The sequence below is a fragment of the Curcuma longa genome, chromosome 8 (assembly GCF_044706935.1).
Source record: "Curcuma longa cultivar G26 ecotype Majalengka, Jawa Barat chromosome 8, ITB_CL_G26_1.1, whole genome shotgun sequence".
In the NCBI taxonomy this organism is placed as follows: Eukaryota; Viridiplantae; Streptophyta; class Magnoliopsida; order Zingiberales; family Zingiberaceae; genus Curcuma; species Curcuma longa.
The window spans coordinates 7,575,821-7,590,851 of NC_133868.1; the positions used below are offsets into that span (position 1 = coordinate 7,575,821).

A 15,031-nucleotide genomic window follows, 5' to 3' on the forward strand; every position below is an offset into this window, starting at 1 on the left:
GTAAGTAAGCACTAAGCAGCCTTTCATTATAAATTTAAGAAACATGTCGGCGCAGTGAACGAGGAGGGCATGGGTCTTAATCTCGTCTGCTAATTCATAACCTGGCTCGAGAACCGGCAGCGCGAAGCAAGGTAGGATTTTTTTTTTTTTTTATATTTAAGACGACAAGCTCGTAGTAGTGTTCTGCGTTCCTAAAATAATTGGCTCACAAATCAATTTATGATTTATGCCAGACTTTTTTGACAGTAGTAGCACACTAAAAGGATCTGGGAAACAGGAGGAAAAGGTCAAAAATTAGTTTAATTGAGTCGAGGCGTGGTCCAAAGGGGAGAGGAGGCGAGTGTCCAAACTTCGAAAGAGTGGCATCGAGCAGTTAGCGAATGGGAGAGGATGGCGAGGTGAGTTGAGTGACAATGGCGCCGTCACGGTCTTTGAAATTTGAATCTGTAGGGCATAACCCAGCGGATACTCAAGTGACGGAAAACAGCAGAATATACAAGTTGGTTCGCACAAATAATTATGGGCAAAAATTATGCGTTGAGTTCACACAAATAATCATGGTAAAAGATTTTTTTTTGAATAATAATAATAATAAATATCTATTATATTTATATATCGAAAATATTTTTATTTTAATATTATTATAATAGCCACAACTTATTTTAAAAATCATTAAATATATAACCAATTTATACGCTTTTTTAATTAAAAGTATCTAAAATTAAATGTTCAAATCTTTTTCGTTTACCTAAGTGAATTCTTTTTTCTTTTTTAAGAAAAAAAAACTAAATTAAAAATTTTGATCAAAATTTTCAATCTTAATCTTAGTGACCCTACACAATGTATTAATTCATATATATTAAGAGAGCATACGACAGCGTTCATTAATAAAATCCTTTATCTTCAAAGCAAAAGGTCGCGAGTACAGCGACCAAATAAAAAAAAAAAGGCAGCCCGGTGCATGAAACTCCCGTCATGCGGGGTCCGGGGAAAGAATCCATTGTACACAGCCTTACCTTGCCTTTAGCAAAAGGCTGTTTCCAGGATTTGAACTCGTAACCTCTAGATCACATGGCAGCAACCTTACCGTTGCGACCAAATGGGGATACAAAATTCATAAAATTTCTAGGATGAATTTTTTCTACTATCAAGTAAAGCTCAAACTCATAGAAATTCGTTGATAAAGGATCAATGAATTATATATTATTTTAAAAGCAATTGTTCATAATAATTATACTGTTTTAAAATGATAATATGATTTTTTTAAAAGAAAAAAAAATGATTGCATATATCGTTTAGAAAACCATTGTGGACGATCAGTTTTCTTTTTTTTTTTAAAAAAAAAAACAACACTGGAAGGAAATTTGTAATAAAATTAAAATTAGCATCTATAACATTGGTACACTCCAGAGAATAGAGATTGCACTTTACAGCGAACATTCTACATTAAACATCGAGCTGGAAAATGGGTGGGAAATTACACCCTCTGCAAAAATAATGTCAATAATTAACGTATATAAAACCCCTTACACTTACAAACTCCCCATAAACCTATTACACCTCCAAAAACATTCTATTCATGTCCTATACAACGACACATGGACCGGCTATCGCCTATTTACACCACAACAGGTATAAAGCAATAGCATACGGCACATGGGGATCAGACTGCAGTAGGGATGCAATGTCTTGACCAAAAAATGTTGGCTAAGGCCCTGCTATCTGTAAGCTCAGTTTTCTTGACGCCAGTATCATCGTCGCCCAGAAACTTTGTTTAAAACTATTGGCATGCTGTTCTGTGATGGCAAAAGAGGCTCTTCTTTCAGAATCAGTGTAGTCGAGACGATGGCCGCCCTACCCAAAGAGTGGTCAGCTAGTGATCAAAACTAGGTCGCAGATTCATGAACACGAGCTTTCTTCAAACCTTAGAAGATTGACTCAACTACCATCATCCTAAGCCTCCAGAAGCTTTCAAACTATCTTCTAGAATGGTCCATGATAGTAAGTGTCCGCTTGAATCCCCGCTCAGCATCTGTTTTAGATCACTTGTGACATGAAGTGCAGTCACTGGATGCTTATGGGACTTGAGCACTTTGTGCAAAATCAAATTGTATTCGGGTGGCTTCCCACATAAAGCCAAACCTCCTGTAGCAGTGACAGATTTTGGTGACTTGCTCCCCATGTTGGCTTCGTCTGTGGAATAATGCACCATGTGCCAAACCTTCACAGCTCCACTCTGGTGACCAGTCACGTACCAATTTGTGTCATGCCAATCAGAATGCGTAACACTTGTGGCTGACAAAATAAGATCTGAAGGGAGCTGTGAGGTGTTGACCACAGCAAGGCAATCTCCATTTACACTCCAAACTGCAAGAAGAATACCAGCAGCGGTCAGCACAATTCCAGTGAGCTCATTTACATGGACAGCTGATACCGGTGCAGGGAACAGTGGAAGCTGCTTCACAAAGACTAGGTTAGTTAAATCCCACAAAATTACACTACAATCATCAGAACCAGTCACAATAAGAGAGTATGACTGGCTGACATGGATGCATGTTATCTTTCCAGTATGAGCACAAAGTGCCCTCCCATTACTCAATCGGTTATCCTTGTCAAATCTCCAAACTGCAACAACACCATCATCAGCTCCAGTCACAAGAAACTGACCGTCATGACTGACTCCAGCGCATTGAATCTGGCTTCCACCATGAAGATTTTCATGAGTAGAGAAAAGTTTATCCTGGTCATAGCTAAGTATCCGCAAACTTCTATCAGGAAAGCCCCATGATATGTACTTGTTATAAGTAATAGGTTTAAGTATGCTATTTGCCCTAGCAACAAGAACCTTCTCATTGAATGTCACAATCTGTGATATGAAAGAAGACGACCGTCGGATTTTCTGGGGAACAAGATTCGAACTGTACCGAAGAGGATGAGGGGGAATTTTCCTGTCAGTTCGCCTTTTCGGATGAGGCTTCTGGAATAACAGTTTAGGTGTCTGACCGAAGTGATTTATCTGGGCTAAAATTGAGGCCTTCATAGTAGGATCTGTAACAGCATCTATATCTACATTTCCTTCGTACGTGTAGTGATAGAAAACATTAGTAGCTTCTTCGGCTGCCTGTAAAAGTTTAACATCATTAAACACTATACCAATTCATCAAACAAGAAAATAGCTCCTTTCTAATAGTAGCTTAGTTTCATTCATGAATATTTAAGAGGGCCGTTTCCATGTCGTAAATAAGAGAAACAAAAAAACTATAATGTTCATATTTGATCATGGAGACAAGTGATAAGTTTGAAAATTATCTGTACACTGATTAATGACCATGACATTCATGGAAGAAATGTCAGTTACTTTGACTAGTTCTCTACTGAATAAGAACTCACAAAAAATTGTAATGTAAAGCCTAGAAAATAAGAACTAACAAATTCTGAAGATATTGAAGCGACCATGACTTATATGTGAAATCAATATCAATGATTATTTCTCTAAGTTAAATCATATTCAAATCAGCAAAAAGTATCAGCATCAGGAACTTGAGAGATGGGGTGTGATTGTTATTTTATAGATCACAGACTCACTGCCATAAGTCTACCAAATAAAAAAAAATGCATAACAGTCAGCCAGCATCTTGCATTTTATGTTTACAAAGTATATTAAGCTATAAGTTCTTACATCAAAACAAGAAAACTAGTTGTGGATCAAAGAATCTAAAACAGGATGAATCTCATTATGGATGCAATTAAGAATGTTCAGTACATATCAGATCAAGTGAAAAAAAAAGAAAAGAGCAAATAAAGCATTAGATGACTAAGAATAGGTACAAGTACGACAACAGCCATGAAACTGAGATCTCAAACCTATTTTGGGGTTAAGACATTTGCTTTTAGTAAGGCAATCATGAGCCGCAACGGATAATAGGCTTCCAGATGATATTAGTGTAAATATAGGTGTGTGTGTGTGTTTCGTTGGCCACCAGGTCAGCTATGTAAGAACCATTATACCTATTAGGGGAAAGGTTTTTTCACACATGTATTTTTTTGCAAGATAATCAACATGTAAGAATCAAGGCTTAGATAGGATCTTAATTGACAATAACAAAGGAGCTACAGTTTAACACAGATACTTACCTTCCCTCTCTGCTTATATCCAAATATAAGGTCTATCCAGTGGTGCAGATTTTCAGAAACATAATCTGACTCCAAGGCTTCACGGTGCTTCCTTATGAACTCTCTGGGACTGCCTTCGGCCCAAGGGGGTAGAACAACATCACCAACCTGAAAAAGAGCCAAATGTCAGCCTCATAAAGCATGGGTCCAAACAGAAAGTTTCTCCAAAATCATGTAAATATGTGCAGATAAACATATCAAAAATAGGAAATATCTAGATACTATTAGACTAAACATAATACCTTTTCACCTGACTGTTTTTCTCCTAGGTCAAGGTTAAAACGATTCTCAAGAAACTCAGGCATATAAAAGAATTCTGGGATTAGTTCCTTCACATCTGATGTATTGCTTTTTCCAGCCGCACTAGACCATGTGTCCCTGACACTATTGAACAAACGGTCTGCGTGATCAAACTGCCCTCCTTGTAGCTTCTGATTTTCTGTGCTGAATGGTGGTAGCCTAACGAGATAGAACAGTACAATTCCGGCACTGGAATAATGAGAACCATAATGAAACTTGGGAACATCAGGATCATCCCAGCTTTCATAACTGAAACATACAGAAGAAAATAAGACAGAAAATGAGAATCTTGAGAGATTTCTAGGCAGACTAAATATATGAGAGGAAAGCAGGCAAACCGTTTCCTGAACTCTTCCACTCCTTCTGCAGTTTGGCATCCCATTGGCTTATCAAGTCTACGGAATGTCTGAGGGTTCTTCAAATCCAGAGTTTTACTTTCATAATCTGCAAGAATCCATGGGAAAACAGGATATTGGGTAAGGTCACTGTACCCACGTCCTGCAAGAGTGTTAAGGTGCATTAGGTACTGAAAATTGCTGATCTCTCCACTTTGCCATCTTTTTGAGAAGGACTTGGCCATGATCTTAAAAAGCCGGCTTCCCTCATTGCCTTCTTTCTTTGATGACCCAGATATTGTTGAGTCCAACCTGTCAGTACTATAGCATATGAGCATCTTACTCTTTCAAAGCTAATGGAGCTATAAAGTGAGATACAGAAGAAAATCATATGATTGGTTGAAGAAAAATATATACCACTTTTTCAAAAACTCCACTTGCATCAGACTCATACAGAAGAACAAAAATAATAACTCACAAGTCATAACCACATAAGCAAGATAAAAACAACACCAATTAAGGAAAAATTAGCACGCTCAAAAAAGGAAAAAAAAGGTGATCAAGTAAAGGCAAACAAGAAGAGAGAAATAAAACATAATATCTGCAAAACTACCTACAAGTGCAAAAGAAATTGACTAGTTGAATATCTATTTAGAGTGCACAAAGTTGCAGGGATTTCCGCACAACAATCTCACTGCCTGGGAAAAGGAAAGACTTTTGTTACTCTTTCTCATCTATCAAGAAATTGTTATTGTACCTAGTAAACAAAGGTATGACAATCCCTACAATAACCGATCTTAATGTTCCACTGAAACAATTAAAAGTTAATTCTAATGTGACATCCATAAATTTCCTCTTCCGAAAAAGTTCTAGATCTGATGTTAACAATGCGACAGGAAAGAACAAACAGAGATTCACAAGATCAAAAGCACCTATAACAATGAAGAAGAAAGAAATTCTAGCATAACTCAGAAATTACAAAGAATGGAAAAGCTCCTAATTTTCTCCGTGCACCAAAAAAGTTGATCTGTTGGAAACAAAAAATGCAAATGATAATGGCTTTTTCCTATAACTTTGAAACAAATTCTGAATAAATGATGGAAGGTGCTATCTCACAGCATGAGTTAACATTTTTCACCATAACATAGAACACTATTCCTAGTAAATGACTACAGTATAAATTATGATTTAGAGTAACAAGAATACCAGTAAAAAGGATATAGAAATAGTTTACTAAATGGTGTATATGGTAAGAATAACTTGTAAGAAGGCAGAACAAATGGAGTGAAATATACATGCTATTCCGTGGAAGGTTCATTGCGAGTAAGTTTTTGAAGACTTCTTCTCTCTCCTTTTTGTGGAAAACCAGAAGATCATTACAGCCATCCATGCTAAATACCTCAATAGCAACAGGACGGAGCTGGTAATCTCTTTTCAGGAGTTCATAAATACTATCAAACTTCCACATGTGCCATGGATGTGACAAGTTTCTAGTGCTGCAAATCTTTTCCTTTCCCCAAGCACCTCCATTGTACGCCCATGCTCTTCCACCAGCCAATGTCTTTGCTGGAGTGTCCCATGTTAAAGGAGATTTTTCCTGAAAGTCACTGCTAACTGAAGTGTCCTTTTTTACACCTAATGCTTGATCAATCACTGAAAGATCATCCTCACTTGCTTTTTCACAAATGCATCCTGAATCATCAATATAGAAGTTCTCTATGACGTATAAGCAAAAGTCCCCTATAAGAAATATACCATCATGCTTGTCAAGGCCAATAACCCGTTCACAATTATAACTGAATCGTATCTTTTCTGAAGGTTCAAGGAAAGGCCTGACAAGATATTCACCATTATCTAGCTGTTCCTTCTCTTGCTTATCTTCGGAGGTTCTCATCTCATCAACCTTAAATGAAGATGATTGCCTGGGGGATCCTAGTTCAGATCTTTTGCCATATGTCATAGAAGCAGAGAAGGAACTTGACTTGCCACCAAATTCTGTGGCCGATTGAATACTTGGTTCCCGCACATTGGAACGGTCATCATTCCACCCAATCTGTGCAGATGCCAAGCTTTCAATTTTGGAACCATCATCTGTTACTAAAATTTCATCATGATCGGCATCATCACAGGTTTTCACCTGATCACCATCTGATAACAGATTAAAGTATGAGTCTGACTCAGATCCAGATGTATCTGCAGCAATTTCATGCTTTTCATTTCCTGGATCTGGCTTTTCCAGCTCAAAATCCCAGGCAAGGATGTTCTGGATTGTATCAATTTTTAGTCTAGAACGTTCAAGTTTTTTTCGCATCCTATATGGACCTTCAATAGGACATAGTTGCCATTCAGGCTCCACAGATACATGCCGTACAGGAAAAATCCCTCTTTCATGAACAAGTTGCTGAAGATGGGTTTGCCACTCACTTTCAGCATGTAGAACCCAACCATATTTATCCTGACGAATAGCTCTTAGTTCTGTTGACATTAAATCTCGACCAGATTCAAGAACAAACCTTCGCTCATATATTTGTTCCCAGTGTTTTAAATTTATCTTTGAAGCATCCCGTGCTTTTCTACCCATCTCCCGCTTACGGCGAACTTCCATACCTTTAATTCTCACACCAGGAAACTTGGCTGTTCCAGCAACATATTGCATCCACATGATGGATGAACATTGCTCCAAGACTTTATTGACAGTTTGCTGAGAATTCAGAAACCAGTCAAAAAATGCAGAGGAGTTTCCTGACAATAATTTATCAAAACCACCATGCAAAGCATCCAAAGTTGGTCGTTGGTTTGCCTTTGACACAAGAAAGTCTTCAACTGCAGGACGATGATGCAACAGTAAATATTTGATAATGTCAACAGCCTGATTTCTAACAGTCGATCTCTTGTCATTAAGAAGAGCAATTAAATTTACGCAAAGGCAACAGATTAGATCAGTATCAAGATTGCTTGGGCAGAGAATCAGCCGCTTGTTAGCAATTAACAGCTGCAAAATAGTGCATATATCAACAGTAGAGTCATCTTGAATTCCATCGAAGGATAACCCCTTGGGCCCCTCAGATTGAAAATTCAAAACTGAAAGAAGATTACCTTCACCAATGGAATTTAAAAATGTAGGTAAAAAGCAATACATTATAATACGATTCGTGTTTTTCAGAATGGCATGAACATATGCCTCAAGTTGCTTAGTTCCCCTAGCAATGGATAAGATTCCTTTTCCAGGTGCAGCCTCTTCCACACGTCCATCCTTATTAGCAAGCTGCAACATGGACAATAGAAATTCCAGGATTCTAAATACACCAATTGGTTCTGGAAAAGATCCCATATACACTCGATCTATGGTCATCCAACAAAGAGAATCTAGGTTTACTGTCCAACGATTCTTATCAAGCTTCTGTTCATCTTCATCATCACGCAGGAGACGCCGTTCAAGGAAGTTCATCAATCTACTTAAACACAATCCTTGAAAAACTAAAGTAGACTCAACATCCACATAAAGTGGAGTAGACTCTAAAATATTTTCCACAAGTTGGGTTGCTTTCAGTTGTTCTGAGACAATATCAGCAAGAATTTCTGCAATGAAATCTAAGACAGCAGTAGCCCCTGCAGAACAAGGACCACCTCCATAGCCGGAATCATCAATTTCAAGTAATAGCTTTGGGTTTATGGGAAAGAACATGCTTGCAGCAGATGATTCATGTAAATCAGGAGAGGATTCCTCATTCAATGAAAAAGATGTTCTCATGGATGAAGTCGCAGTTAATTTCACTTTTGAGTCACTGGTACTGCTTGTGCTGCCAAGCCAGGATGTCAAAGCAAGAACAGGAGAAGCAGTGGGTGTTGCTCCGGATTTTGTGTTTGAATTGTCTGAAAGGGAAGGAGAACTAGGCACATTGACAGAGGAGGTACTAAGTGAATCTGTTTGTTGATTGGGAACTTGACTCCCATTGGAATCAAGATGCTTTAGCTCGGTAGCATTATAAGCAACAGGCATATCACTAAAAAGTTGTGCTTCAGGACATTGGACAGCTTGCCCACCTCCTTCACTGAGAGATTTCTTAAGATCAATATCAACCAAAGGATGATTAGGAGACCCGCCTATATAGCCTGAGCTAGTACTTTTGTGCTCTTGAGGATAGCTTCCGGCACTCATGGAAGTTTTCACAGATTGATCATTCTCCAGAGGCAAGCTAGAGAACGAATTTTCAGAGTCATCATCATCATCAACATTAACATTATTTTTCACCTTTGCTGCAGCGGCTGTAAGATCCTTGGCCATTTTTAACGCACAATCAGCCCTGCATAATAGTATAATGGTCAAAACACAAGAAAAATGATAGACAGATGTATATATTATATGTCTAATATTATTTGTGATGGAATTAAAACCAGAAGTGATATGTACTTTACAAAGTAGAGAATCATGCAACAAACCTTACACAAGAAAAGTACAGGTCAACACAGCTTTCAAGAAACTCTGTACGCCGGCACAAAGAAGAGAATGGTGGGCATGTTTTTGCCAAATCAACCATGAAACGCAAAATTGAAGTAGCAGCAATAGGTGCCCCAGCCTCCCCGCCCATTAACCGTGCTGCGTAAGTCTTGTGCAATAGAGCTTCACCTTGTAGGTCACCTGATGTATCTGTTGTTGCATCTACAAGCTCTGCAACTAAGCTACCACTAAGAAGTGACAGTTTACCCTCTTGATGGGCAAGCATTGACTGCATACTCAATCTATCAAATGTAGCTTTTGCCATAGAAATTACTGTTTCTAACAGCTCAACAAATTTCAACTCGCCATAGTTTCCATCATTTGGCAAAAGGGCAAAGAAGTCAAGCATGCGGACTTCAGGCACTCTGGGATAGACATCCTTACCAAATATTAAACAGAAGAGGATATAGTATATTTCAGGGGAGTCATGAAAGCTTGGAAGAACACGTGACAATCCTTGGTAACCCCCACTTGTTCGGAATTTGAGAGCAAATGTAGGAGAAGTGAGACAAACTCCAAGAAGAGTCATGATCCATCTCATAGTGGTTGGATGTACAGCTTCATCAAGAAAAAATGCAATCAACTTAGATGAGACACTCTTATGCCAATGCTCAAGCAACTCTTCAGCGCCAATAGTAACTTGCAAATCAATAAGCATCTCCAGTAACATATTCCTCACGATAACATGCTTTCCCATACCTTCTCGAATAATATGACTCCTTGGTGTCAGTTCAGGAGGATCAAAGGTCATAATAACAAATCTGACGACTAATTCTAATTCAGAAGCTAAAAATCCATCCTCCAGAATGACACCAAGCAATACTACCAGCTTTTCTAGAACAATAACCTCCACATCTCCACGTTGGAGAGTAACTAACAAATGCCGAACCAAATTAATCTGGCGTAAGATAGTAAGGTTATGGTTTCTATACCAGTGCATCGATACCATGCGTTCTAGAAATCCAAGAACTGCAATTTGAATTGGAACTGGGGCTTCCACCCACAATGTCCAGTCTAAAAGGACATGCTCAACCATATCGGCATTTGAAAGAACGATACAGTTTGAGTTTGCCTCGGACAAGTCAGTATTTTCGAGTTCAGAAAGAAGACTAAATGAATCTTTTTGTACATAGAAATCATCCATATCTCCGTGTGATCCAACTGAAGAAAAATCATCAGAAAATTTAGGCAAAGAAAGCTCATCAATATTAGCTTCTGGTAAGGTTCCAGCATGGTAAACTACAGTTCTGTTTGCTCGAAGCTTTTGTGGTTCAGAAAAGGAGGCTTCACAGGCAGCAATTCGAAAGAATATATCAAGAGAATGCATATCAAACAATGACATTTTGTGTTGCAGAAAAAGTGCTAGCAAATGATATCCTCTCAAAGCTTGCATATCCTTGACATTCTGCGGATTTTGATGAAGTGAACATCCAAGTAACTCTAGCGCCATGTGTAGCATATTCTTAGTTTCGGCAGCTTCAACAAGGGTGAGCACAACAGGGATTCCACCAACAACACGTACACTATCTCCAATCACAAAATGGTTGCAGATATAGACATCTCCAGAAAGACGACCATAGCGTGGTATACCTGCCAAACAAACAATATTGCCTAAGAATATTATGCGAGATTGCATTGAAAGATAAAGTATCATTTATAGGCTATGTACCACCAATAGGAGAAGCAGCAGCAGATGTTGGGTCCACAAGGTTGAGCAAGGACAATGTTCCAGAAGCTCTAAATGTTTCTGAGGATGTTCCATCAAAAGCAAAGATGAGCTTCTTGCCAGACAGCTGTAGAGAAAAATTTGTCAGTCTTTCCAAATCCCAAACAATCCCACTGCGGTCAGAATTATATATCCCCAGTTTTACAGAATTATCAAGTCGCTGTGAATTGGAAGTAACTGGCAATTCAGCTTCCAAAGAATCTAAGATGGCCATGCACCCCCCACCACAAGCCTGGTCTGGAACGAATCTTAGTAAACTTGTATCCTGGAACAATCCCCTGTATCCCCGACCAAGAATATACATGAAAAAAATGCTGCCTGACGTAAGCACCTCCTCAAAAAGATAACAACAACGAAGCCTCCATGAAAATTCACTAATTTTTGCACGAGCTGCTGGTGTGCCAAGAGTAACTTGCAAAGATTTACCAACAGGAGACAGTGAGTAGCCAAGCTTTCCTGTATGTATCAGCTTTCCATTAACGTAGACATATGCCACACTAGCTTGAAAGAGTCCAGCTAATGCATTAGGTTTGCTGTGAACAATTGCAAGGTGATACCACTTTCCTTCTTCCATTTCTATGCCAGAAAAAGATAGAGAGCAAGAGCTGCTTGTAGCTAGAGTTAAAACACCATTATCATGAAGGTAGAGTTCTGCATATAATGTGTTTCCATCATTCACTGCTCCAACAGAAAATATGCGCAACACCTGTCCAACAGAAGCATTTCTTTTGCTAGATCCAGTTTTGGATCCTTGCTCTGATTCTTTCATGAGATTTTTAAACAATTCTCGGTACTGGAACCAACAGACAAAAGTATATCCAGCAGCCGGTGGCCATGTTCTTTCTCCTAAAGACACCTGGATGGATGCATGACCTACTTTGCTCATGTCCATCTCCACAAAAGGTGCTAAAGAAACACCCTCAGACCTAATGTCTTCCATTTGAAGTAATTTCTCCATCATATCAACAAGAAGATGACCAGAACTTTTCATCTTCAATAGAAGAATATATCTAACAAGAATTCGAAGCTCAGAAGAAGATAGCCTATTGCGAAAACAATATATTAATATCTAATAAGAAATGAGTAATTAGATAATAAGTTCTGCTTCAGTGAATAAACCTGAATGCCCCCAGGACTTCCACAATTCGCAAAGCATGAGTAAGCAATGGAGAAGAACCGTCAAGACATGGGCTAATTGTCTCCAGCAAGAGAGCAATGCATCCTAGGTAATTCTCCAACCAAAAGTAAGATTAATTCACAAATTGTGCATAACACACAAACACACAAAAAAATATGCTATATTGTTTCCTTACCAACTGAAGTCAAATTTTCCTGATTGAATGGACCAGCACAAGCAAGCTTATCGATAAACTTCAGAATATCCAACTGCACTTTTGGAGTAAAGAGTAACAAAGAACGTATCAGAACAGCTATTGCACTAGCATTATATATCCGCTCTCCCTCAATCCTAGATATGCCAAGAGAGGTGGTCAAAAATGAATTTGTATCATCCTCTGATGTATTGAAGGAAAAAGAATTTCCCCCAGGGACAGGAGTTGGTGGGAGAATAGTCTCAAGAGCAAGCTCAAACATCAACTGGATAACTTGATTCTCGCATTCCACGCAAAGTAAACCAGACTCACATACTAGATCATAAATGGTCTGGGATAGCATAATTGCATGGAGTCTCAATCTATTTACAGGGTTATTTGATACACCAGCAGTGATGGCTCGCATTAGAAAACTAAAAGTATTCATGGAAGATTGAACATCTGGAAGCTCACTGCTCTGAAAGTTATGTAATGTGGTCAATAATAATGAAAATCCAGTGGCATCTCCAAATACTCGTTGTGCTGCATTATTTGCTCCAAGGATACGCCAAAGTGAACCTAACATATCACATTTTGCATCATTTTGAAGTTTGTATTGAGATCCAGAAACACTTGTTATCATATCACTCTTGAGAATCTCAATTAGTGCACCTAGCTCTTCTGGATGATCCTGGTAAGATAAATAAAATTCAACTAATGAGATGAAAGAATCAATTTGGTTAATATTCCAAACCTATAAAGATAAAAAATTGAGGAATAGCATTAAGTGAGTCCCAAGTGGAAACATTCATCCTTTTAAGGAGAACCAGATACTAAATATACCTGAAGAGCATCTTCAATGATCAAACAAGATAAAAGACGAAGAACACCAGCTCGATGATGATCAGATATCAGGAATGGTAAAATGATGTTGACCCCATTGGAAGCTCGGAAGACTTGTTGGTTGGATTCAGCTCTCCTCAACAAAGAAAAAAGGCAATCCCATGCTACAGATATTGAACCTTCATCTTCAAATACAGAATATTTTCCTGATGCAGAACCTACTGGTTTTGGTGAAGTAAGAATAATATCATTGTTGTCAATGTGTCTCTTGAAGCTTGCAGTATTTGACGTGGTCTCTAAGCCACTAGAAATACTGTTTTGCTGCTCTGACCAGGAAAATACCTATTTTTCTTTAGATCATCTAGCAGAACCTCCAAAACACCAACCTCCCTGAGAACCTTCTTATACTTCTGATCAAATGACAGGAGTTTGACAAAGAAGGCTAGTATAGTATGTTTCAAACTAGATGTAATTGGCTGCTGCAATAAGCAGCAAAGTGAAAGCAATTCTTGTTCAGGAGTGCAGTTTACAACAGTGACAGCATATTCCAATATTTTAAGAACGATCTCCTGTAATGATGCAGGGAAACTTGCCATATTAAGAATGAAGAGAGGCAATGTCCGCAGTTGTTGACAGAGCATATAATTGTCAAGATGACATGAAAATATTTTAAACAATCTATTTAACACCTCTGCCTGCAGTTCAACATTGTCAGCCTTCAGAAAAATATCTTGAAGCATCTGAATTGCTTCAAGATCTTTAACCTTAGCATTAGCTTTTTCCTCATCATTTTGCTTATCAAAAGGTGTATAGCTTCTATTGCTTGCACTCCTACTATGAGAATATTTTGAAGATTTTGCACTAGTAGGTTCTGTTTGACCTGTTTGTGCTAAATTTACAAGAACATCAAGAAGCCTTGTCAATGCTGGAGAAAGTTGGGATGGTAAAGTATCTCTTTGGCTTTCCAGAAGTGATGAACTATCAGAACCATCCAATTGGGAGGAGGATGCTTGATGTAGAAAGTTTGAATTGACTGGACGAACAACCTGATCCTTCCTCAAGCTAGATAGAGTCAAAGCAAACTGAACAAGAAATTGATAACCATGTGCATTGTGAATATCTTCCCTGAGCCTAGTGGAACCAGCCTCTGCAAATAAAAGATAAAAGCATAAGACAAATTAACTGTCTAAAAATTACTGAGCTGGTCCATTACAGAGAGAAACAATTTGAGTTTAGAAACTGTTGAATTTGAGAAAACACATCTCTCCATCGTTTACCTCCAAAGTTCGAACTCCTCCATCTCGTATGATGGTGGTTTGTAGATGCATCAGCCTAGTTTTCCTTAATACTCCATCCTTTTTCTGCACAGATTATTTGCAAAAAAATAGAAAAGGAAAGAGAAAATTATGAACTCAATCATTTAGCTTGCTTCTTTGGTGATTAGTCCAATCAAGAGCCTTTTGTTCTGATATCAATTTATAGGATCCTTTTGATACTAGAGGGGGGAGGTGAATAGCGATAATGTCTTTTCATCTTTCTTTTATTTTCTATTAGAGTCATTAGTGGCACAGCAAATAAAAGCAAATAATATAGGAAAGAGACACAAAATTTAACTTGGTTCGGCAGCACCCCCTCCCCCGGGGTCCCTACTCAACCTATACACTCAACCATAAGTCCACTAGTTTTTCCTCCTTTCTGAATACCTTTTTATGAAAACAAAAACTCGTGAACTAGAAACCTGAGTGTTATGACACTCCTCTTGGCACTTTTCAGACCACACGAGCAAGACTTGAACACGTTTTCTAACACTGAGAATGAAGAGATTACTTGTAGTTGATGTTAGAAG

At 38.3% G+C, this 15,031-nt stretch overlaps 1 protein-coding gene across 2 annotated transcripts; it reads right to left on the reverse strand.

Annotated features, from left to right (window-relative positions):
• Positions 1–1,391: 1,391 nt before the first annotated feature.
• On the reverse strand, positions 1,392–13,523 carry LOC141832987 (protein SPIRRIG-like). 2 transcript variants are annotated; one of them, XM_074720358.1, is made up of 10 exons: positions 13,186–13,523; positions 12,346–13,033; positions 12,152–12,254; positions 10,976–12,075; positions 9,249–10,896; positions 6,104–9,112; positions 4,812–5,120; positions 4,416–4,722; positions 4,135–4,281; positions 1,392–3,121 (listed from the first exon to the last, which is right to left on the reverse strand). In XM_074720358.1, the coding sequence occupies exons 2-10, from the start codon at positions 12,983–12,985 to the stop codon at positions 1,949–1,951; spliced, it is 8,436 nt and encodes a 2,811-aa protein (XP_074576459.1). In that variant the 5' UTR covers positions 12,986–13,033; positions 13,186–13,523; the 3' UTR covers positions 1,392–1,948. The 2 variants fall into 2 exon arrangements, with proteins under 2 accessions (XP_074576459.1, XP_074576461.1); XM_074720360.1 differs by lacking the exon at positions 13,186–13,523 and having other exon boundaries at positions 12,152–12,264; positions 12,346–12,418.
• Between the last annotated feature and the right edge of the window lie 1,508 nt (positions 13,524–15,031).